The sequence below is a fragment of the Apus apus genome, chromosome 27 (assembly GCF_020740795.1).
Source record: "Apus apus isolate bApuApu2 chromosome 27, bApuApu2.pri.cur, whole genome shotgun sequence".
Taxonomy (NCBI): Eukaryota; Metazoa; Chordata; class Aves; order Apodiformes; family Apodidae; genus Apus; species Apus apus.
The window spans coordinates 641,747-661,764 of record NC_067308.1 but is presented as its reverse complement, the minus strand read 5'-3'; the positions used below and the strand labels follow the sequence as shown (position 1 = coordinate 661,764).

The 20,018-nt window shown below is 60.5% G+C and overlaps 1 protein-coding gene across 1 annotated transcript; it reads left to right on the top strand.

Moving 5' to 3' along the window:
- Nucleotides 1–18,420: 18,420 nt before the first annotated feature.
- NHLH1 (nescient helix-loop-helix 1) lies at nt 18,421–18,930 on the top strand. Its single transcript, XM_051641139.1, has one exon. It carries the CDS (start codon nt 18,421–18,423, stop codon nt 18,817–18,819), a length of 399 nt encoding a protein of 132 aa, XP_051497099.1. The 3' UTR covers nt 18,820–18,930.
- Nucleotides 18,931–20,018: the final 1,088 nt, after the last annotated feature.

The window sequence follows — 20,018 nt, the reverse complement described above, 5'->3', positions numbered from 1 at the left end:
CCAGATATCAGGAAACTGCTCCTGATGTTTGGCAGAATGTTTCTGTGCCTGTTGGCTTTGCCTTTCTTCTAACACTGCTGAAGAATCTCAGTTTCCTTGGGGATACCTTGTCTGTACAAGGAGGATTTTCACAGCCTCCAGCTCCTCAGCTTTGGGCCCATTCCAGCTTTGTCAGAACAAAGTCACTTCCCCCAAATTACCCAACTAGGCCATTTCTGTGCCTGCAATGATTGTGGGTGAGAGGGGCTGAGGGGGAGAACATGTGGTCAGGCAAAGAATTTTGTAGAGTGTGTTTCTCCTTCCCCAAGGGAAGTTGGTTAGATCCTTATTTGGTTTGACATCTCAAAGTGCAGATACTTAACCCATGGGGGGTCAGTGCTGTGTGGTGAGATGGTGGGATCAGTGGTGGCTGAGCAGCCAGTTGGATCAATCTACATGGGGTTCTTCATAGACTCATGGGATGGGTTGGGTTGGAGGGACCTTCAAGACCATCTAGATCCAACCTCCTGCATGGGCAGGGACACCTCCCACCAGCCCAGGCTGCTCCAAGCCCTCCTCTGGGACCAGGAAATCCTTGGCTGCTTTTGTGCAGGGCTGCTGAGCCCCTGCCCCCCGGGGAGCTGCTGCAGCCTGGGGTTAATGTCAGCCCTGCAGAGCCTCCCTCCTCAGCCATCCTTTCACAGGCTGGTGGGGGTTGGAAGGGACCTCTGGAGATGATCCAGTGCAACCCCCTGCCAGAGCAGGATCCCCTAGAGCAGATCCCACAGGAACACCTCCAGATGGGTTGGGGATGTCCCCAGGGACTGGGAGACTCCACAGCCTCTCTGGGCAGCCTGGCCCAGGGCCCTGTCACCCTCAAAGTCAAGAAGGATTTTCTTCTATTTAGGTTAAACCTCCTGTGCTCCAATTTGTGCCCATTGCCCCTTGGCCTGTCACTGAGAAGAGCCTGGTCCCCCCCTCCTGACACCCCCTGGAGATGTTGACCAGCACTGATGAGACCCCCCCCCTCAGTCTCCTCCTCTCCAGCTGAACAGCCCCAGCTCTCCCAGCCTTTCCTCCTGGGGCAGGTGCTCCAGTCCCCTCAGCATTGTGTCCCTGTGCTGGACTCCCACCAGTAGCTCCTTGTCCTTGAACTGGGGAGCCCAGAACTAGACCCAGTTCCCCAAATGTGCCCTCACCAGGGCAGAGCAGAGGGTCAGAACCTCCCTGACCTCCTGCCCAAGCTCTTCTTTTGCAGCCAAAAGAGTTGGAAGCAGGTAACTCATTACTCCTCTCCAACAGGAGAGGGGGTTCCAGTCTCCAGTTGATCTTCTCCAGGCCTGTCCTGCCTGCACCAGACCCACTGGAGCTGGGAGGAGGTGGGAAGAGGGACCCCAGAGTGGCACTGGCCCTCTTGGCTGTGGTGTTGGCTCGTGGCTCCCCATGCCCCCAGTTCCCTGCAGTCCCTGTGTCCCCAACTTGAAACAGGAACCAGGTTTGTCCCCTGGTGTCTCCCCCTCTTCAGTGTGTTGCTTTGGGCTGAGCTGTGTCCCTGGTTCCTCCTGCCCACCCCAGCTGTCCTCAGCTGTGCAAAGCCTGAGAGTTGATAACTCCCCTGATAACACCCTTCCCCATCCCTCCTGAGATTCTGGGCATTAATTAGAGCATCCCTAATGCTAATGAGCAGTGGGGAAGAAGGGCCTCCTCAGGAAATTCACGTGGAAAGTCGTCAGTGTTGGTGTCTACGTAGGTTTATTTTTATCTTGGTGATAAAAGATCTTGGGTTTGTTTCCTTCCAGTGCCTGAAGGGGCTCCAGGAAAGCTGGGGAGGGGCTTGGGACAAGGGCAGGGAGGGATGGGATGAGGGGGAGGGATGGAAACTGGGAGAGGGAGCTGGAGGTTGGAGATGAGGAGGGAATTGTGGAGTGTGAGGGTGGGGAGAGCCTGGGCCAGGTTGCCCAGGGAAGCTGTGGCTGCCCCATCCCTGGCAGTGTTGAAGGGCAGGTTGGATGGGGCTTGGAGCAGCCTGGGCTGGTGGGAGGTGTCCCTGCCCGTGCAGGGGGTTGGATCTAGATGATCTTGAAGGTCCCTCCAACCCATCCCATGGTTCTATGATAGAAACAAGATTGCTGTGCCCTGGGCAGCAGCTCCGTGTGTTTGATGGACTCTTGGGCTTTGAGCTGCTCAATAAGGTGGAGTCTCAGTTGCCCAGGGTGACAGGGCAGAGCTGGTGGTGTGGCCACCTTTGAGGGAGGCTGAAGAAGATCATTCCCCCCATGAAAGCCAATTTGCTTTGATAATTAGCCAAGTTTGCTTGGGGAATGATGCAAAAGAGATGGAAAACAAACAACCTTCCCTGCTCTGGGTGGCTCTGAGGCAGCAGCTCCCAGCAGAGCAGCCCTGGGTGCCCCTCAGTCTGGGGCAGGGCTGCAGCTGGGACCACTCCTGGCTGTCCTGGCTGGTCCAGGAGGACATCATCCAGCTGGGAAACAATTCCCAGGAATGCTCTGGAGACTCCTGGTTGGTTTTCTACCTTCAGATTTCTCCTGGCAAATCTTCCTGCAGCCTCTCAAGGGCCTCTCCCAGCTGACCAAAGCTGCTGACCCTCCAGCACAGGCAGCAGAGGAGACAAAACTCACTCCAGTTCCCTGGGAAGTTCTCTTCTCTCCCTCTTTACACCTTGGCTTGTTGCTCCAAAGCATGAATACTTGGATTTCTTCCAGACCTACTACATGGAAAGGTTGTTCTACATCATTCCTGGTCTAACCAGTTCTTCCTGGACAGCTTTGAGTCCTGTCCAAGTACTTGGCATCCTTCAAGCCACCCGAGTTCAGCAGGTCAGTTATTCAGCTGGTTTGGTGGGGTGGGAGCTCTGCAGGTTCTCCCCCCTGCTCAACTTTTGGCCAAAGGAAGAGGCAAGAAAGGAGAAAGCAGCTGAGCAGCCAAGGGGAAACTCACCCTCAAGGGGTGAAGAAGCAAGTTCTGCAGCCCTGTCCCAGGGGGGAGGGAAAAAAAAAAAAAAAGAAGTGATGCAACTTCCAGCAAGTCTTGCTGAGCTGCTCCTCAAAATAAACAGGTTGTTGATGCCAGGGAAGGCTGGGGCAGCTGCTCCCAGGGGCCTGACTGCACCTCCTGCTCGGCTCTGGAAGGTGAAGGCTGCAGCTCTGCCCCTCTTCCCACCTCCTCCCAGCTCCAGTGGGTCTGGTGCAGGCAGGGCAGGCCTGGAGAAGATCAACTGGAGACTGGAACCACCTTTCCTGTTGGAGAGGAGTAATTGTGTTACCTGCTGCCAGCTCTTTTGGCTGCAAAGTGTTGAGCCAGGAGCAGAAACCCAGGGATCTCACTTGTCTCCTGGCTGGCTGTGGCTGTGGCTGTGGCTGTGGCTGTGGCTGTGGCTGTGGCTGTGGCTGTCTTCCTCCAGGTGATGGGACAAGAGGAAATGGGCTCAAGTTGGGCCAGGAGATTGAGGTTGGAGATGAGGAGGAAATTCTGGAGTGTGAGGGTGGGGAGAGCCTGGCCCAGGTTGCCCAGGGAAGCTGTGGCTGCCCCATCCCTGGCAGTGTTGAAGGGCAGGTTGGATGGGGCTTGGAGCAGCCTGGGCTGGTGGGAGGTGTCCCTGCCCATGCAGGGGGTTGGATCTAGATGATCTTGAAGGTCCCACCAACCCAACCCATCCCATGATTCCATGATTCCATGACAGGCTGGGAGAGTTGGGGTGTTGAGCCTGGAGAGGAGAAGGCTCCAGGGAGAGCTTAGAGCAGCTTCCAGTGCCTGAAGGGGCTCCAGGAAAGCTGGGGAGGGGCTTGGGACAAGGGCAGGGAGGGGTGGGATGAGGGGGAGGGATGAAAACTGGGAGAGGGAGCTGGAGGTTGGAGATGAGGAGGGAATTGTGGAGGGTGAGGGTGGTGAGACCCCGGCCCAGGTTGCCCAGGGAAGCTGTGGCTGCCCCATCCCTGGCAGTGTTGAAGGGCAGGTTGGATGGGGCTTGGAGCAGCCTGGGCTGGTGGGAGGTGTCCCTGCCCATGCAGGGGGTGGGACCTGGATGATTTTGAAGGTCCCTTCAACCCATCCTATCCCATCCCATGATTCTATGAACTCCCACCAGGATCACCCCAGACCAGCTCCAGCAAAGCCCAGATGAGGTTGGTTTTGGGGCAGCTCCCATGGCCAAGGAGGCCACCTGGCACCCTGGAGCCCCCGGGCATCGTGCTGAGCCCCAACTCCCCCCTTCACACACACAATTTCCAAGCATCCATTTCCTTTCTCCCCACTCTTCCAGGGATTTCTGCCCCCCCCAAAAAAAGATGCCACCGACTCTCTTGACCTCTGAACTCAGCTGAGCCCAGGGAGGAGGGTTTGCAGCTGCCCTGGTGCCCTGAGGGGGGAGACATATGGGGGTGACAGTCAATGAGACAAGGAGAAAGGAGAGGAAATGTGTGTTTTCTTAGCACCCAACCTCCCAGCTCCTGGGAACTTGATGGCTTTGGAATATTAAGAGGCAGGAAAGTTAATTAATACCCAGAACAAAGCCAGAGCTGTTTGGCTTCTGGGAGAAGGAAGCAGTGCAGACAGGAAGGGAAAAAAACAATGATAAAATATTTGTGTTGTCTTAAAGAATTTGTTTTCTGTGTTTTGTCAGCAACTCAAATAGAGATGGAGCCCTTGGGGGTGAAGTGGGGGAGGAAGGGATTGAGTTTTGGAGACCAAAGGGGCTTTTTGACAATGGACAGGAGGGTTTGGATGAGCTGTAGGAGCAGCTCCTGTGCTCTTGTTGGGGCTGGGGAGGTGGCAGAGCAGTAGTTGTGACTCCCTGCTCTGTGTCACTGCTCCAAGAAGTGACACTTTTGTGAGACCCCACCTGGAGGACTTGGGGACATGGTTTAGTGTCATGGTGGGGTTGGGTTGGTGGTTGGACTTGATGATCCTTTGGAGGCCTTTTCCACCCTTCACGATCCCATGATTCTATCCAGGGAACAGCTCAACCTCAGACCAGCTGCAGCCACTGCTGCCCACAGCACAGACTGGGAACAGGACAGACAGCAGGAGCTGGGCAGGCTGGGGAGGAAGGATGCCAGGTGGGGAGCAGAGTCATGGAGTGGTTTGGGTTGGAGGGAACTTCAAAATCATCTAGATCCAACCCCCTGCATGGGCAGGGACACCTCCCACCAGCCCAGGCTGCTCCAAGCCCCATCCAACCTGCCCTTCAACACTGCCAGGGATGGGGCAGCCACAGCTTCCCTGGGCACCCTGGGCCAGGGTCTCCCCACCCTCACACTCCACAATTCCCTCCTCATCTCCAACCTCCAGCTCCCTCTCCCAGTTTTCATCCCTCCCCCTCATCCCATCCCTCCCTGCCCTTGTCCCAAGCCCCTCCCCAGCTTTCCTGGAGCCCCTTCAGGCACTGGAAGCTGCTCTAAGGTCTCCCTGGAGCCTTCTCCTCTCCAGGCTCAACACCCCAACTCTCCCAGCCTGGCTCCAGAGCTGCTCCAGCCTTGGCTCATACTCCAAATCTCTGTGTGCTTTGTCCTCGAGTCTCTTAGGGGGCCCTGAGCCCACCCTGTGCCCTGGTGGACCAGCAGGTCTTTGGTCTGTGGAGGAAGGAAATGGATCCAGAGGTAAGGGAGCCTTGATGTTCTGCTTCCCAAAGGAGGCATCGAGCCCTGTGTCCCCTCTGGTGCCTCTGGTCACTCTCCTGTGCTCCTGCTCCCATGACAGGTGCTCTCTGTGTCCTGCCCTGAGCAGCAGGCAGGTCCAGCAGAAGGAGCAGCTCCTCTTGGGATGGCTCTCAGGGCTGGGCAGTTGGCTGGGACCCAGCAGGCACCTGAGCCCAACACGTTTAAAATCAAGCTCTGAGTGCTAAAAATAGGGGTGTAGGAATTGCCAGGCTGGATCAAGCCCAGGGCCCATCTCTGTCCCTTGCCCTGGTCTCCAACAGAGACCAGCATGGGAGAGGCCAGAAAACCCTGGGGTGACCTTCTGGGAGGGGATGGAGGCTGGGGCAGGGATGGAGGAGGCTGCTCAGGACCTTCTGGAAGAAGATAGAGGCTGCTCAGGACCTTGTGGGAGGAGGAGGAGGCTGGGACAGGGCTAGAGGAGGCTGCTCAGGACCTGGGAGGAGATAGAGGCTGGGGTAGGGATGGAAGAGGCTGCTCAGGACCTGGGAGGAGGAGGAGGCTGGGATAGGGATGGAGGAGGCTGCTCAGGACCTTCTGGGAGGAGATAGAGGCTGGGGTAGGGATGGAGGAGGCTGCTCAGGACCTGGAAGGAGGAGGAGGCTGGGATAGGGATGGAGGAGGCTGCTCAGGACCTTCTGGGAGGGGATGGAGGCTGGGGTAGGGATGGAGGAGGCTGCTCAGGACGTTCTGGGAGGGGATGGAGGCTGCTCAGGACCTTCTGGGAGGAGGAGGAGGAGGCTGGGACAGGGCAAGTGGAGGCTGCTCAGGACTTGGGAGGAGATAGAGGCTGGGGTAGGGATGGAGGAGGCTGCTCAGGACCTTCTGGGAGGGGATGGAGGCTGCTCAGGACCTTCTGGAAGGAGATAGAGGCTGCTCAGGACCTTGTGGGAGGAGGAGGAGGAGGCTGGGACAGGGATGGAGGATGCTGCTCAGGACCTGGGAGGAGGAGGAGGCTGGGATAGGGATGGAGGAGGCTGCTCAGGACCTTCTGGAAGGGGATGGAGGCTGGGGAAGGGATGGAGGAGGCTGGGGAAGGGATGGAGGAGGCTGCTCAGGACCTTCTGGGAGGGGATGGAGGCTGCTCAGGACCTTCCGGGAGGGGATGGAGGCTGCTCAGGACCTTCTGGGAGGAGGAGGAGGAGGATGAGACAGGGCTAGAGGAGGCTGCTCAGGACCTGGGAGGAGGAGGAGGCTGGGGCAGGGATGGAAGATGCTGCTCAGGCCCCTCAGCTCTCGCTACCCAGGTGATCCCTCCCCGGTGCCAGCACAGCTTGAGCAGGGAGGTTTCTGGGGCTAATCAAGATGGACAGAGAAACCGAGCAGCGTCTCTGCCTCTCGCAGGCGGCAGCGAGGGCGAAGCAGATGGGCTGGAGGAGGCAGGGAGCTGCTGCTAAATGGCTTGATGGAGAGGCCTTGGAGGGAGATGGATTGGAGGGGGAACTGCTGGAGGAAAGGGCCGGGGCAGCCACGCTGGGAACGGGGCAGGGGCCCAGGGACAGGCTGGGAAGGGAGAAAGGCCTGGAGAGAACAGATGGATGGACACAAAGACTGGAAGGGAAGAGAGGGACAGATGGACAGGCAATAGAGAGAGTCAGGAGAAGAGAGGGATCTGAACGTAATTAGATTGGATCCGATGATGACAGACTCGATTAGAGCAATATTATGATCAGCAGCTTCTGTCGCTATTTGGCTTTTCTTTTTTGGGGGGTTGGGGGGGGGGACCAAAAGGCAGGGGGAGCACGGGTGGGAGGGGGGCGAGCAGAGGGGAAGGGGCAGGATGAAAGGCAAGGGGCTCCTTGCGAAAGCTGTCAGGGGTGGTGGTGACAGATTGTCTGGTTACCGAGCCCCGGGACCGTCTGTCACCGCCCGCTCAACCCACCCGGCGCTCGGCGAAAGCCGCGGAGACAAAGGGCGAGGGGAGACAGGGGGGCCGGGGGGGCCGGGGCTGCTGGGCAGGAGCCGGGGCGTGGGGAGAGCCCGGCGGAGCAGGGGCCTCTTCTGGGCGCTCGGGAGCGCGCGGAGGGAAACGGGGAGACACGGGTGCGGGGGGTGCTGGGGGTGATGGGGGTGATGGGGGTGTTGGGGGTGCTAGAGGTGCTGGGGGTGCTAGAGGTGCTAGAGGTGCTGGAGGTGCTGGGGGTGCTGGGGGTGATGGAGGTGCTGGGGGCGCTGGGGGTGCTAGAGGTGCTGGGGGTGCTGGGGGTGCTGGGGGTGCTGGGGGTGCTGGGGGTGATGGAGGTGCTGGGGGTGCTGGGGGTGATGGAGGTGCTGGGAGTGCTGGGGGTGCTGGGGGTGCTGGGGGCGCTGGGGGTGCTAGAGGTGCTAGAGGTGCTGGGGGTGCTGGGGGTGCTGGGGGTGATGGAGGTGCTGGGAGTGCTGGGGGTGCTGGGGGTGATGGAGGTGCTGGAGGTGCTAGGGGTGCTGGGGGTGTTGGGGGTGCTGGGGGTGCTGGAGGTGCTGGAGGTGTTGGGGGTGCTGGGGGTGCTGGAGGTGCTGGGGGTGCTGGGGGTGATGGAGGTGCTGGAGGTGCTGGAGGTACTGGGGGTGCTGGAGGTGCTGGGGGTGCTGGGGGTCCTGGAGGTGCTGGGGGTGCTGGGGGTGCTGGGGGTGCTGGGGGTGCTGGTTCCCGCACCTCCCTCCCCGCGGGGCTGGGTGCTGTGCAGGGCAGGGCTGGGGCTGCTCCCGTGCTGGTGTGGCTGCTTGCACTGCTGGGCGTGCACTGGTGAGCTCTGGCACACTCGTCCCTGAAGGCCTTGAGCCCTGGACCTGCGTCGTAGAGGGGACAGGGGAGGAAGGGACCTCTGGAGAGCATCCAGACCAACCCCCTGCCAGAGCAGGGGCACCTCCAGCAGATCCCACAGGGACACCTCCAGATGGGTTGGGGATGTCTCTGGAGAAGGAGACTCCACCACCTCCCTGGGCAGCCTGTCCCAGGGCTCTGTCACCCTCAAAGAAGTTTCTCCTTCTCTTTAACTTGACCCTCCTGTGCTCCAGTTTGTGCCCATTGCCCCTGGTCCTGTCACTGAGAAGAGCCTGGTCCCCCCCTCCTGACACCCCCTGGAGATGTTGACCAGCACTGATCAGACCCCAACTCAGTCTCCTCCTCTCCAGGCTGAACATCACCCTGAGTGGGGATCAACAGGCTGCCCAGGTGCTTCTCGTGGGCATGGTGGGTTTTTCTGGGTTGGACTCAGTGATCTCAGGGGTCTTTTCCAGCTGTGACCATTCTGTGATTCTCCAGCCTTGATCCAAATAGTTCTGCTTCCCACTTGCTGTCTGCAAAGAGCCTGGTAGCTGGGAGCATCACCCAGCTGAGCATCACAGGGTGGTCATTGAGGCCTTGTGGCATCTGTGTGGAGTGTCTGGACCTTCTCAGCCAGCCTGGGCTGCAGCTGCTGGTTGCAAGAGCATGTTGCAAGGCAGACCTGATGGGGCTGGCACCTGCCCCTGCACACACTGCTCTTGGACAGACCATGGTGACACCCAGCGTGACACTGTGGTAGCCCAGAGAAGTTGTGGTTGCCTCACCAAGTGTCCAAGGGCAGGTTGGATGGGGCTTGGAGCAACCTGGGCTGGTGGGAGGTGTCCCTGCCCGTGCAGGGGGGGGTTGGATCTAGATGAGCTTTCAGATCCTTTCCAACCCAACCCATCCCATGATTCTGTTCATGGATCTCTGATGGCTGCAGGGAACGGTCCAAAAGGCAGGTCTGCCAGAGGAGACTTTGCCATGGATGAGCAGCTGGATGTTCCCAGGAGCACAGCAGAGCCCAGAGCCTTTTGTTCTACAGAGGGTCCTTGCTGGAGAGCTGGGACACAGTCCCACCATGTGCATGGAGGTACCAGCTGATGGGCAGGGGTAGTGAGAGGCCCCAGGGACTCTTGTCTTTCCAGCATCTCTGAGCTGTGGCAGGGATCTCCTTCCAGGTCTCCCACCCCTTCTTTGGACCTGCAGCCCCTCTATAAAACGTACCCAACTCCAGCTGGGTCTGCTCCAGCAGACCAAGGGTTAAAGCTGCCTGTTTTCCCTGACAAGCCCAGGCCAGTGTGGTCCCCGGTGGCCTTGTACAATATGTCACCTCATCTCCTGCCAAATGCTGCCTCCAGGAGTCCCTGCTCATCCCTCTCAGTGTCCTCCCTGCACACATCCAGGGGGCCTGGATCCCTCTGCCACGGCTCCTCCATCTGCAGCTGATCCCTCAACCCTGGGCTGTGAGGTGGGCAGGTTCCTGGAGGGCTTCAAACCCTTGGGTGGAAACACCACGATGGACCCACCTGGCTCCATCAACCTCTCAGGTCAAGCTGAAGGGGTCGAGAGGTTCTTAAAAGTTGGCTGTGCCCCCCAGCAGGGTCCCCCAGCCTCCTGCTTCTTGAACCCAACTTTGAGGCCCAGGAATTCAGAGGAAAACATGGGGTTTCTGCAGCTCCTGGGCTCCTGGGATGAAAGAAACATGGTTGGTTTGGACCAGGAATACCCGTTTCTGTCAGTCAGGGAGCTGGGAAACTCAGAAGAACAAAGCCAGGAGGTTTCTTCTTCTCCCTCTCCCAAATCTCATCAGGTTCTGGGCAGCTTTGGGATACCTGGAGCTCAGTTGTCCTTGCTGAGGAGGTAGGGAAGGAGGCAGCAGCCAAAACCCCAGGAGTCACAGCAGCTCCCACGGGATGCAGGCTCTGAGCAGGGACCAGGGAGGATTTCAAGCACAGGGGGATTCTTGGCTTGGGTTGCAGGAGAAACAGCTCAGGTTTCTGACTCTGCCCTCACCCTCCTGTGGGACTCGTGGCTTCATCATCCCGTGCTCCTGGCACATCCCACCCTCCAGGGCTGCTGGGGTCCCCGTTCTTCAGGTACAAAGAGCAACAGTTTTTCCCCAGGCTGAGGGACATCCTGGGATGAAATCCTCCCTCCCAGCCCTGCAAACTCGGGATGCTGAGGGACCAAGGGGCCTTTGCAATCTCGGCTCTTACCTGCGGGAGGAGGAAGGCTGAGAGTCTTCCTCGTCCCAGGGCAGAGGGAGGGTGCTTGGGAAGGGGCCCTGGGCTGCTGGGAGCGCTGTGCTCCTGTCACTGCGGCCCAGCAGGGAGGACGGTCCCCAGGTAGGGTCTGTGCCCTGTCTCGGGCGTCCGTGTCGCTGCAGAGCCCCCCCCGTGTGGCTGTTCCCGGGAGAGCTGAGGGCTCTGGGGAGGGAGGATGGATCTGGGGAGGGGGGATGGATCCGGGGAGGGAGGATGGATCTGGGGAGGGGGGATGGATCTGGGGAGGGAGGATGGATCTGGGGAGGGGGGATGGACCCAGGGTGGGAGGATGGATCCAGAGTGGGAGGATAGATCTGGGGTGGAAGGGTGGATCTGGGGTGGGAAGATGAATCTGGGGTTGGAGGATGAATCCAGGGTGGGAGGATGGATTTCCCAGAGCCTCAGCCCCACACACCATTCCCTGGGAGAGCTGCATGGATCCAGGGTGGGAGGATGGATCTGGGGAGGGAGGATGGATCCAAGGTGGGAGGATGGATCTGGGGAGGGAGGATGGATCTGGGGAGGGAGGATGGATTTGGGGAGGGAGGATGGATTTGGGGAGGGAGGATGGATCTGGGGAGGGAGGATGGATCTGGGGTAGGGGGATGGATTTGGGGAGGGAGGATGGATTTGGGGAGGGAGGATGGATTTGGGGAGGGAGGATGGATCTGCCAGTGCCCCAACTTGAGAGAAGAACTTGAGCAGGAGCTGCCGCGGGGCGGGCAGGAGCAGGGCTGGCATTCCCAGCGGGAAGGCTCCTCTGCCAGCCCCGCTCCTGCGCTCCCCCAGCCCGGCCCGGCCCGGCAGGACGCCCGGAGCAGCATCAGCTGCCGAGAGAGTTGGGGGGGGCCCCCCTGGCGTCCTGGCAGGGGGATCGGCCCTGGGGGTGGGCAGGGGAGCCGGGAACAGCGGAGACCCGGGAGCCAGGAATGAAGGGAAACAGCGCGGTGGGCTCTGGGGGGGGGGGGGAGGTGGAAGGTTGGGGGGAGAATGTGGGGCGTGCAAGGATGTGCACAGACCCACCCCCACCCCCCATGTGCCCAGACGGGAGTGAGGAGCGTGTGACACGCGTGTCGTGACATGACGTGTGTCACCGGGTGGCTTTGGGAGGGGGGGGATGGGGATGGGATGGGGATGGGGATGGGGGGGGGGGGGGGGAATGTGGCCATCGCCACGAGCTCATTAGGGGAATATTGTTTCCTAATCGGTGCCATAGCAATGGGGAGGCAGCTCCTCGCTGCCACCTGATCCCTCTGCCTCGTGTGTCCCCCCCCCCCGCCCGCCCCCTCCCCGCTCGCCGGGACCATCTGCTGATCCGTGCCAGGGGCTGGAGCCCGCCCAGGTGCCCGTGCCCATCACCTGGGCCTCGCCTGCCGAGCTGGGGGGGGGGAACCAGCCCCCAGGGCCTGGGAGGCAGAGGTGGGGGGGGGCTAGGGGGGGATGTAACCCCCCCCCAGCAGTCGGAGAAGGGAGAGGATGGAAGTGGGAGTCTCCAATAAATAAGCTGCAGGGAGGTCTGGGAGGACACACGGAGGTGCAGGGCTGGGCTGGGGGATGCGGGGATTTCGGGGCAGGGGGTTTCCTGATCATGAGGAGAAACCAGGGAGGATTTTCTCAAGCAACTGGGCATTGGAGAAGGGTGAGAGGCAGAGAGCACGTCTGAGCCACAAACGAGGTCCCTGTTCGTGGTTCAGGAGAGGGTCCCGTGCTCCAGAGCAATTCCCGGGCACCCCTGCCTTTCACATTCTCTCTCTTTCCTCCCCAAACTTGGCTGCAGGTGAAGGTTCCAGCAGCTGATGGGCAGGTGGGTGGGTGGGCTGGTGGTTGCTGCCGGTGGAGCCTGTTTGAGAGGGGGTCAGCTGTGAGCTGGGCACTCCCCCGCCCCGCAGCAGCACCCCCAGGCCCGTGGGTGGCAGGGCTGCCTGCCCACGGACACCAGCACCAGGACACCCGTGCCCACGGACACACGGACCTGCCAGCCCAGCCCAGCACGGCCGCCCAGCCCAGCCCACCCCACGCACACGGGTGGGACCCCCCAAGCGAGGCTTGTCCCATCCGTCCTGCTCCTCCTGCAGGCTCTGCTCCTCATCCCCGCCCGGCGCAGGGACTCTCCTCCCTCTCCCTCCCATCTCTCTATTTCTCCTTTATGAAATATGCATGGAGAACAGATGTCGCCTTCTCCCCGAGCACCCCCACCCTCCTCCCTCCCTCCCAGCCCACCACCTCCATCCACCCTCCAGGACCACATCCAACCTCCACCTCCCTCCTCTCCCGGGGGCTCCAACCTCCCGCACAGCCAATGACAACCCCTCGCTTGACTTTAATATTTATGAGGGGGGGAGCACCGGAGCGGCCAATGAGGCAGCCGGGGTCGGACCCGGCCTGCGAGGCTGGGGTGTATAAATACTGTGTGGGGCACATGCCTCCTTGGGGTGTCCATCTCAACCCACTTGCTCTCCTGCCCAAGGAGTAGCATGTCCTGGCCTCAAGGCTCCCCCTGACCCCCTCACCCAGGTCCATCCCGTGGAGCAGAACACCACCCACACACCCAGGGAAAACTTTCAGCCTCCTGGATGGATGGATGAGCCAAGTGGTTCCTTCCTCCCTGGATTACTTTGAGCTTCATCCTGCTGGAAGAGAAAAGCTGGAGGTCGGGGATGGTCATCGGTTTGGGGGTAAGGTGGTTGTCCTGGGGATGGGGGAGCAGTGCTCTTGGGTGTTGCTGGGAGGTTTGGTGCTGGTGAGGAGTAGGATGGTGTGGTCTGGGTGGGAAGGTGGCCCTCAACACCCTCCTCCTTCAGGAAGGGGCTTGATCTTGTGGCACCAGGTGTAACCACCCACACACTTTGGGCTTGGTGGTGGTACGAGGGGTTTCTGACCAGGGGAAAGAGCAAAGAAACCTCCACCCAGGTGACCTGAAAGTGGTGGGTCTGTCAGTCTCCCTGTGGCCAGGGAGTCTTCAAGAATGGTGACACTGCTGCTCTGGAGTGCAAGGGAAAGGGCAAGTGAGGAGGTGGGAAGTGTTGGTTCCCATCAGGGGTGGAAGGTTCCTGGTTTTGCTGCTGGCAGGACTGGGGCCAAGGGAGGTTTAAAGGAGGTTCTGGCAGTGGATGAATTTAGGAAGGTGGTGGTTTATGGGTCATCTGAAGGAAGGAGTGAAAAAGAGCCCCTCAGAGCACGAGTCACCCATGAGAAGGAAAAGCATTTTGAGGACTGGACTAAGGAGCAGAGGAGGAGCAGGAGAAGGAGCTTGTTTGGGTCTGAAACTTCTCTCCATGCAGATGCTCCAGCATCTCCTGCTGCCACCCTTCTGCCCCTGAGACCCCCGTGCAGGATTCCTGCCTCCCGTGTTTGATGCACCCTAAATTCACTCCCCAGGCCACTGAGCCAGTGGCAGCAACGTGTCCCCCAGCCTGTGCCCTGTCACCATCCCCGCCTGCCTGAGGAGGAGGAGGTTTTGCAGCTTCTCCTGCTCCCAGATGAAGTGACACACTCGTGCCTCGGTGCTGGTGTCCCAGGAGGGGCCAGGAGATGGTTGCTTGTCTCCTTCCCTGCCCTGAGCTGAAGCCGGGGGGTCTTGCCAGGGTGAATCCCCCACCCGTGGCCGCCACCTCAGCTGGGTGGGATCGGGCAGCCCTTGGGGTTGCAGAGCAAGAGGAGAACAGGCCTGTTGTTTCCAGAGCAGCCGTGCCGGGCTGAGAGGGAAACAGAAAGGTGGGGAAGCCAGGGCAGGAGCTCAAACGCAGTTCCCCGGCCCCAGGAGCTGGGGGGAAGCCGAGCACGGATGCGGAGCTGCGGGCGTGACAGGGATCCTGGATGCCCACGCACCACCCCACGGCCCAGGAGCTGCCACGGCCCGTGCCCCGCCCCAGAACCCACCTTCCCTCCTTCTCCCTGCCCCCCCTGCAGCCCCTCGGGTGATCCCGCCCGGAGCTGCGTCCCAGTCCCGCTGCTGGAGCCGCCGCGACTGGGAGCGCTGGTCCAGGGGAGGGCGGTGGCAGCGCCAGCCCGGCGGGAACAGGGGGTGACACAAGCTGCAGGTGACACAGAAGGGTCCCTGCCCGCCCAGCCACCAGGAACAGGCTTGTAGGGAGAGGACGAGGGGGGAATGGGTGAGAACTGGGAGAGTTGGGGTGTTGAGCCTGGAGAGGAGAAGGCTCCAGGGAGAGCTTAGAGGAGCTTCCAGTGCCTGAAGGGGCTCCAGGAAAGCTGGGGAGGGGCTTGGGACAAGGGCAGGGAGGGATGGGATGAGGGGGAGGGATGGAAACTGGGAGAGGGAGCTGGAGGTTGGAGATGAGGAGGGAATTCAGGAGGGTGAGGGTGGGGAGAGCCTGGGCCAGGTTGCCCAGGGAAGCTGTGGCTGCCCCATCCCTGGCAGTGTTGAAGGGCAGGTTGGATGGGGCTTGGAGCAGCCTGGGCTGCTGGGAGGTGTCCCTGCCCATGCAGGGGGTTGGATCTAGATGACCTTGAAGGTCCCTCCCAACCCAAATCATTCCACAATTCCATGATTTGAGTGGTGGTCCCAGCAACAAGCTGCTCCCTGGGGCAGGGCAGGATGGGTCCCTCCAGCACCCAGCAGCAAAAAAAGAAGGTCCCAGGTCTGCAGGAAGGGGACAAGGGCAGAAGGAGGAAAGAAATGAAAGTTAGAAGGGAAGAGAGAAGGTTGAACAATGCAGGAGCCAGGGCTGCAGGGAACAAGTAACTCAGTCTTGTGGAAAATTAGTAAAGACTTAGTATCAATTATTCTAGTTCAAATAATCAAGGGTTTTTGGAAACGCTTTAAAACAAGAGCATAAAAGCCCAGAGGTGGCTAATTCAGAAGCTGGGACACACGCTCCTGCCTCAGTTGTGGCTCTTGGTCCCTGGCTGGTTTGTCCCTGTGGCTGGTGGCAGGGAGAGCAAATGAAACCCAAACCCCGACTCTAAGGACAGGGAATGTTCCCTGTGAGCTCAGAGCCATGAGAGGACATCTCTGTGGGTCCCAAAAGCCACGTTTCCATCAGCCCTTCCATCACCTCCAGGCTAAGGGCTTCACAGGAGCAACCTCTGGATTAGGATCTGGGTGGTTGACTTGTTCCCTCAGCCAGAGCTGAAAGGTTTTGTGCTGGAGAAAGAGAAAAGTCCAGGTTCATCTCTTTTTTTGGGGGTGGAATCTGAATTTCAGAGTGCAAGGACGAGTGTGTGCGTATGTTTGTGCAGAGATGCCCAACTTGGGGTAGATTTATGAACTCGGGTAGAAATTGTTGAGCATAAACGGACGTGGGATTCCCACAGAGGAGATTGGAACAGGGGAATATTTGCCCCTGTATCCTGGGAACCAGTTCTCTGTGTGTGCACGTGTGTGCACATGTGTGTGTACGTGCACACACGTGTGTCAGCGTGCAAAGAAACACCCCCCATGTTTGGGGGGGTGCTCAGAGGGGCCGTGCAGACCTTTCTGTGCAGGTTTAGGGGTTTCCTTGTGTTTCCTTCTACACACCCCTGGAGGGCTCTGCTCCCCCCAAGCCTTTTTCCCACGGGATTTGGGCTGTTCCTCCCCAATCCTCCCCTGTCCATATTCATTTCATTTCCATTTCTCAGTCTGATGGCTCATTACAAGCTTGTCAGGCCTGAGAGAGGTAAGATGTTGTACATCTCTGCCTGGCTGCTTTCCCAGCCTGCTTTCCCCTTCCCAGCAGCAGAATCGCCCCAGCTGAACTTTTCTTCCCCTGCTCCTACCCCAGCACTGCTGGGGGCTTGAGTGAGGGGATGAAAAATATCCCCACGGCAAGACCTGCTTTTTCCCAGCCCTGCTCCTGGAGGCATCTGGAAGCCCCGAAGCTGTGTTGGGGAAAGCAGCAGGGGGGAGGAGAAGGGAGAGAAGAGGCATCTTTCCCGGCCGGCGACGCAGGATCCCGGAGGGAACTCGGAGCCAGCGTCTATTTGGCCACATCAAGCAAAGCAGCTGTGTTGGGTTCCATATGTCGGGGGTGCCAGGATCCATGACATACGGGCTCATTTAGCACACAATAAGCGCCCCCCCCCCCCCTTCCCCCCCTTCCTCTCGCCCCCGCAGTCTGTTTTTCCCCTCGCTCATCCACCACCTGTCATCCCTCCGGAGAGCCGGCAGAAATGGTTTCTACCTTCTCCTGGAGCTCCCCAAGCGGCTCCTGCTCCGCTTCCCGGGACCCAGAGCCCCAAGAGAGGCTCCTGCTCTGCTTCCCGGGACCCGGAGCCCCAAGAGAGGCTCCTGCTCCAATTCCCGGGACCCTGAGACCCCCAGAGCAGCTCCTGCTCCGCTTCCCGGGACCCAGATCCCCCCAGAGCGGCTCCTGCTCCGCTTCCCGGGACCCAGAGCCCCCCAGAGCGGCTCCTGCTCCGCTTCCCGGGACCCGGAGCCCCAAGAGCGGCTCCTGCTCCGCTTCCCGGGACCCAGAGCCCCCTCAGAGCGGCTCCTGCTCCGCTTCCCGCGACCCTGAGCCCAAATAGCGGCCCCTGCTCAACTTCCCGGGACCCGGAGCCCCCCAGAGCGGCTCCTGCTCCAATTCCCGGGACCCAGAGCCCCCCAGAAGGGCTCCTGCTCCACTGTCCGGGACCCAGAGCCCCCCAGGCAGCTCCTGCTCCAATTCCCGGGACCCAGATCCCCCCAGAGCGGCTCCTGCTCCAATTCCCGGGACCCAGAGCCCCCCAGAAGGGCTCCTGCTCCACTGTCCGGGACCCAGAGCCCCCCAGGCAGCTCCTGCTCCAATTCCCGGGACCCAGATCCCCCAAAGCGGCTCCTGCTCCAATTCCCGGGACCCAGAGCCCCCCAGAAGGGCTCCTGCTCCACTGTCCGGGACCCAGAGCCCCCCAGGCAGCTCCTGCTCCAATTCCCGGGACCCAGATCCCCCCAGAGCGGCTCCTGCTCCAATTCCCGGGACCCGGAGCCCCCCAGAGCGGCTCCTGCTCAGCTTCCCGGGACCCGGAGCCCCATCCCAGCCTGGCAGGGACGAGCTGTCCCCGGTCCCGGCAGGGCAGGCGGAACAAACAGCCGCGCTGCCCCCGGTGTCCCCCAGGAGATGCTGAGAGCTCCTGTGCGTCCTTCTCCAGAGCCCCTGGAAGGAGCTGGGCTCTGATTCCTGCCAGCTCCGAATCTGGGCCCTGCAGGAAGGAGCCCTCGGGTCCCTGCGCACACGGAGGAGGTTTCTTGCCTTATTTATTTTATTTATATGCATCCTGTCACCTTTCTCCTGCTGCGGATGGTGCAGGATGGTACCCACCCGAGGAGATCTCTGGGGAAATGGGAAAACTTTGAAATTCCCCTGGGGAGACTGTGTGGGATGAGGAGGAGGGGGGGGGGAAATAACCAGGGGCTTGCTGGGATCTGGAGACCTTCTCTGTCGAGCTGAGCAGTTTTGCTGCCCAGGGTCAGTCTGTCCTGGCAGAAAGCAGCTCTGAAGCATCTGTGTGTCTGTCCCTCTCTTCTGTGAAGATAACTGAACCATGGAATTATGGGATGGTTTGGGTTGGAGGGACCTTCAAAATCATCCAGTCCCACCCCCTGCATGGGCAGGGACACCTCCCACCAGCCCAGGCTGCTCCAAGCCCCATCCAACCTGCCCTTCAACACTGCCAGGGATGGGGCAGCCACAGCTTCCCTGGGCAACCTGGCCCAGGCTCTCCCCACCCTCACAGCCCAGAATTTCCTCCTGATGTCTAACCCAAATCTCCCCTCTGTTCCTTACAGAATCATAGAATCCCTCAGGTTGGAAAAGACCTCTAAGATCATCAAGTTGAGATGATGCTCAACTCGGACCAGACGGAGATCGACCTCCCGCCGACCCACTCCGAGCCCGAGTCCGTCTTCAGCGACTGCGGCCGTTCTGGGGGAGCTGAGGACACTGGAGGGGTGGGTTTGTGTTCCCAATCCCGGGTGGGTGAACCAGGAGAAGCCCTGAAGAAAGATCTGCAGCACCTGAGCCGGGAGGAGCGGCGGCGCCGGCGCCGCGCCACGGCCAAGTACCGGACAGCCCACGCCACGCGGGAACGCATCCGTGTGGAAGCTTTCAACATGGCCTTTGCTGAGCTCCGGAAGCTGCTGCCCACCCTGCCCCCCGACAAGAAGCTCTCCAAGATCGAGATCCTCCGCCTGGCCATCTGCTACATCTCCTACCTGAACCACGTGCTGGATGTCTGAGCCGCCCCAGCTTCGTCCGTCCGTCTCGGCTGGTTGTCGCGTCTTCTTACCTGGACTGGGCAGCTGAGCCCAAAGTTTTGAGTCTGTCTGTCCGTCCGTGAGCTGATCCACATCTTGGGCAGCCCAAAAGGCTGTGCTTGTGTTCCTCTGTCTGTTGGAAAGGACCGAGTCCCCTGCTGTCCCCTCTTCCTGGACCATGTTCTCTTCTTTCCCCGCCACCAAGTCTGTGTCCGTCGGTCTCTCCATCCTGCCTGAGCCAGGCTGGGTGTTTGCCCCACCAGCCGTCTGTCTGTCCTGCTGGATCTGCTGCCTGAAGCCTGTGCTGGCCCTGCACCTTCCCAACTTCTGTCTGTCCTGCCACTGATCCTGCCAGGGGGTCCTGAGCCCACGTTTCTCCACCATCTCTGCTCCCCGTCCCTCAGCAGGAACCACCCGGCCAGCGTCTGTCTGTCTGTCTGTCACCTTCTAGAAGAGCCAGAAAATACAGACCTGTGAGACACGGCAGCACCAAGCAGCCCTGGCGGGTTGTCCATCTGTCTGGCTGCTCTTCCTGCCACCAGCCACCCCACCAGCACGGCCAGTCTGGGTGTTTTGTCCCTTTGCTGCTGCTCTGCCCCTGGCCTCGTGCTGGGAAGTTCACGTCGGGACCAGTTTCTCCACGGAGGGACCCCAGCCTGGGAGGGTCCCTGGGCACAGAGCTGTGGGTGTGGCCCCCCCAAAGGGCAGCACAAAGACACCCCCCCCCTCCCCCTTCCAGGACCTGGCCACACTTTCCACGGGCAGGGGCTGTGCTGCCCCTAAGGTGCCCAGTGGCCCTGCCAGACCAGGGGCAGCCTTGGGGTGTCCCCCCCAAGGCCCCCCACCCATGTCCCCCAAGCTCTGCACTCTGCCCCCCTGTATCCCTGGGGAGGGGGGGGGCTGCCTGACCCTCCTTTGCACTAGTGCACAAGTGTGAAGCCCTCCTGAGCTGGCCTGTTGCACCAACAGATGCCACCACCCCTGGGCAGCAGACACCCCCCCCCCCCCCCCCCCCCCATGCAGCTCTTCATCCCTCCCTGCTCTTCCTCTGTCTCCCCTTTAGTGCTGGGGGGGGGGGTAAAGGCTTAAGGGGGGTCATAAGTGCTCCAGTTTAGGGGGGGGCACCCACGCTGAGCTCCCCCAGCCCCACAACCCCCTGCACCTGCAGTGCAGCTGCTGCT

Bases quoted from the DNA above. Each gene is read 5' to 3' on its own strand.
- NHLH1 (XM_051641139.1), top strand. From the start codon at position 18,421: ATGATGCTCAACTCGGACCAGACGGAGATCGACCTCCCGCCGACCCAC.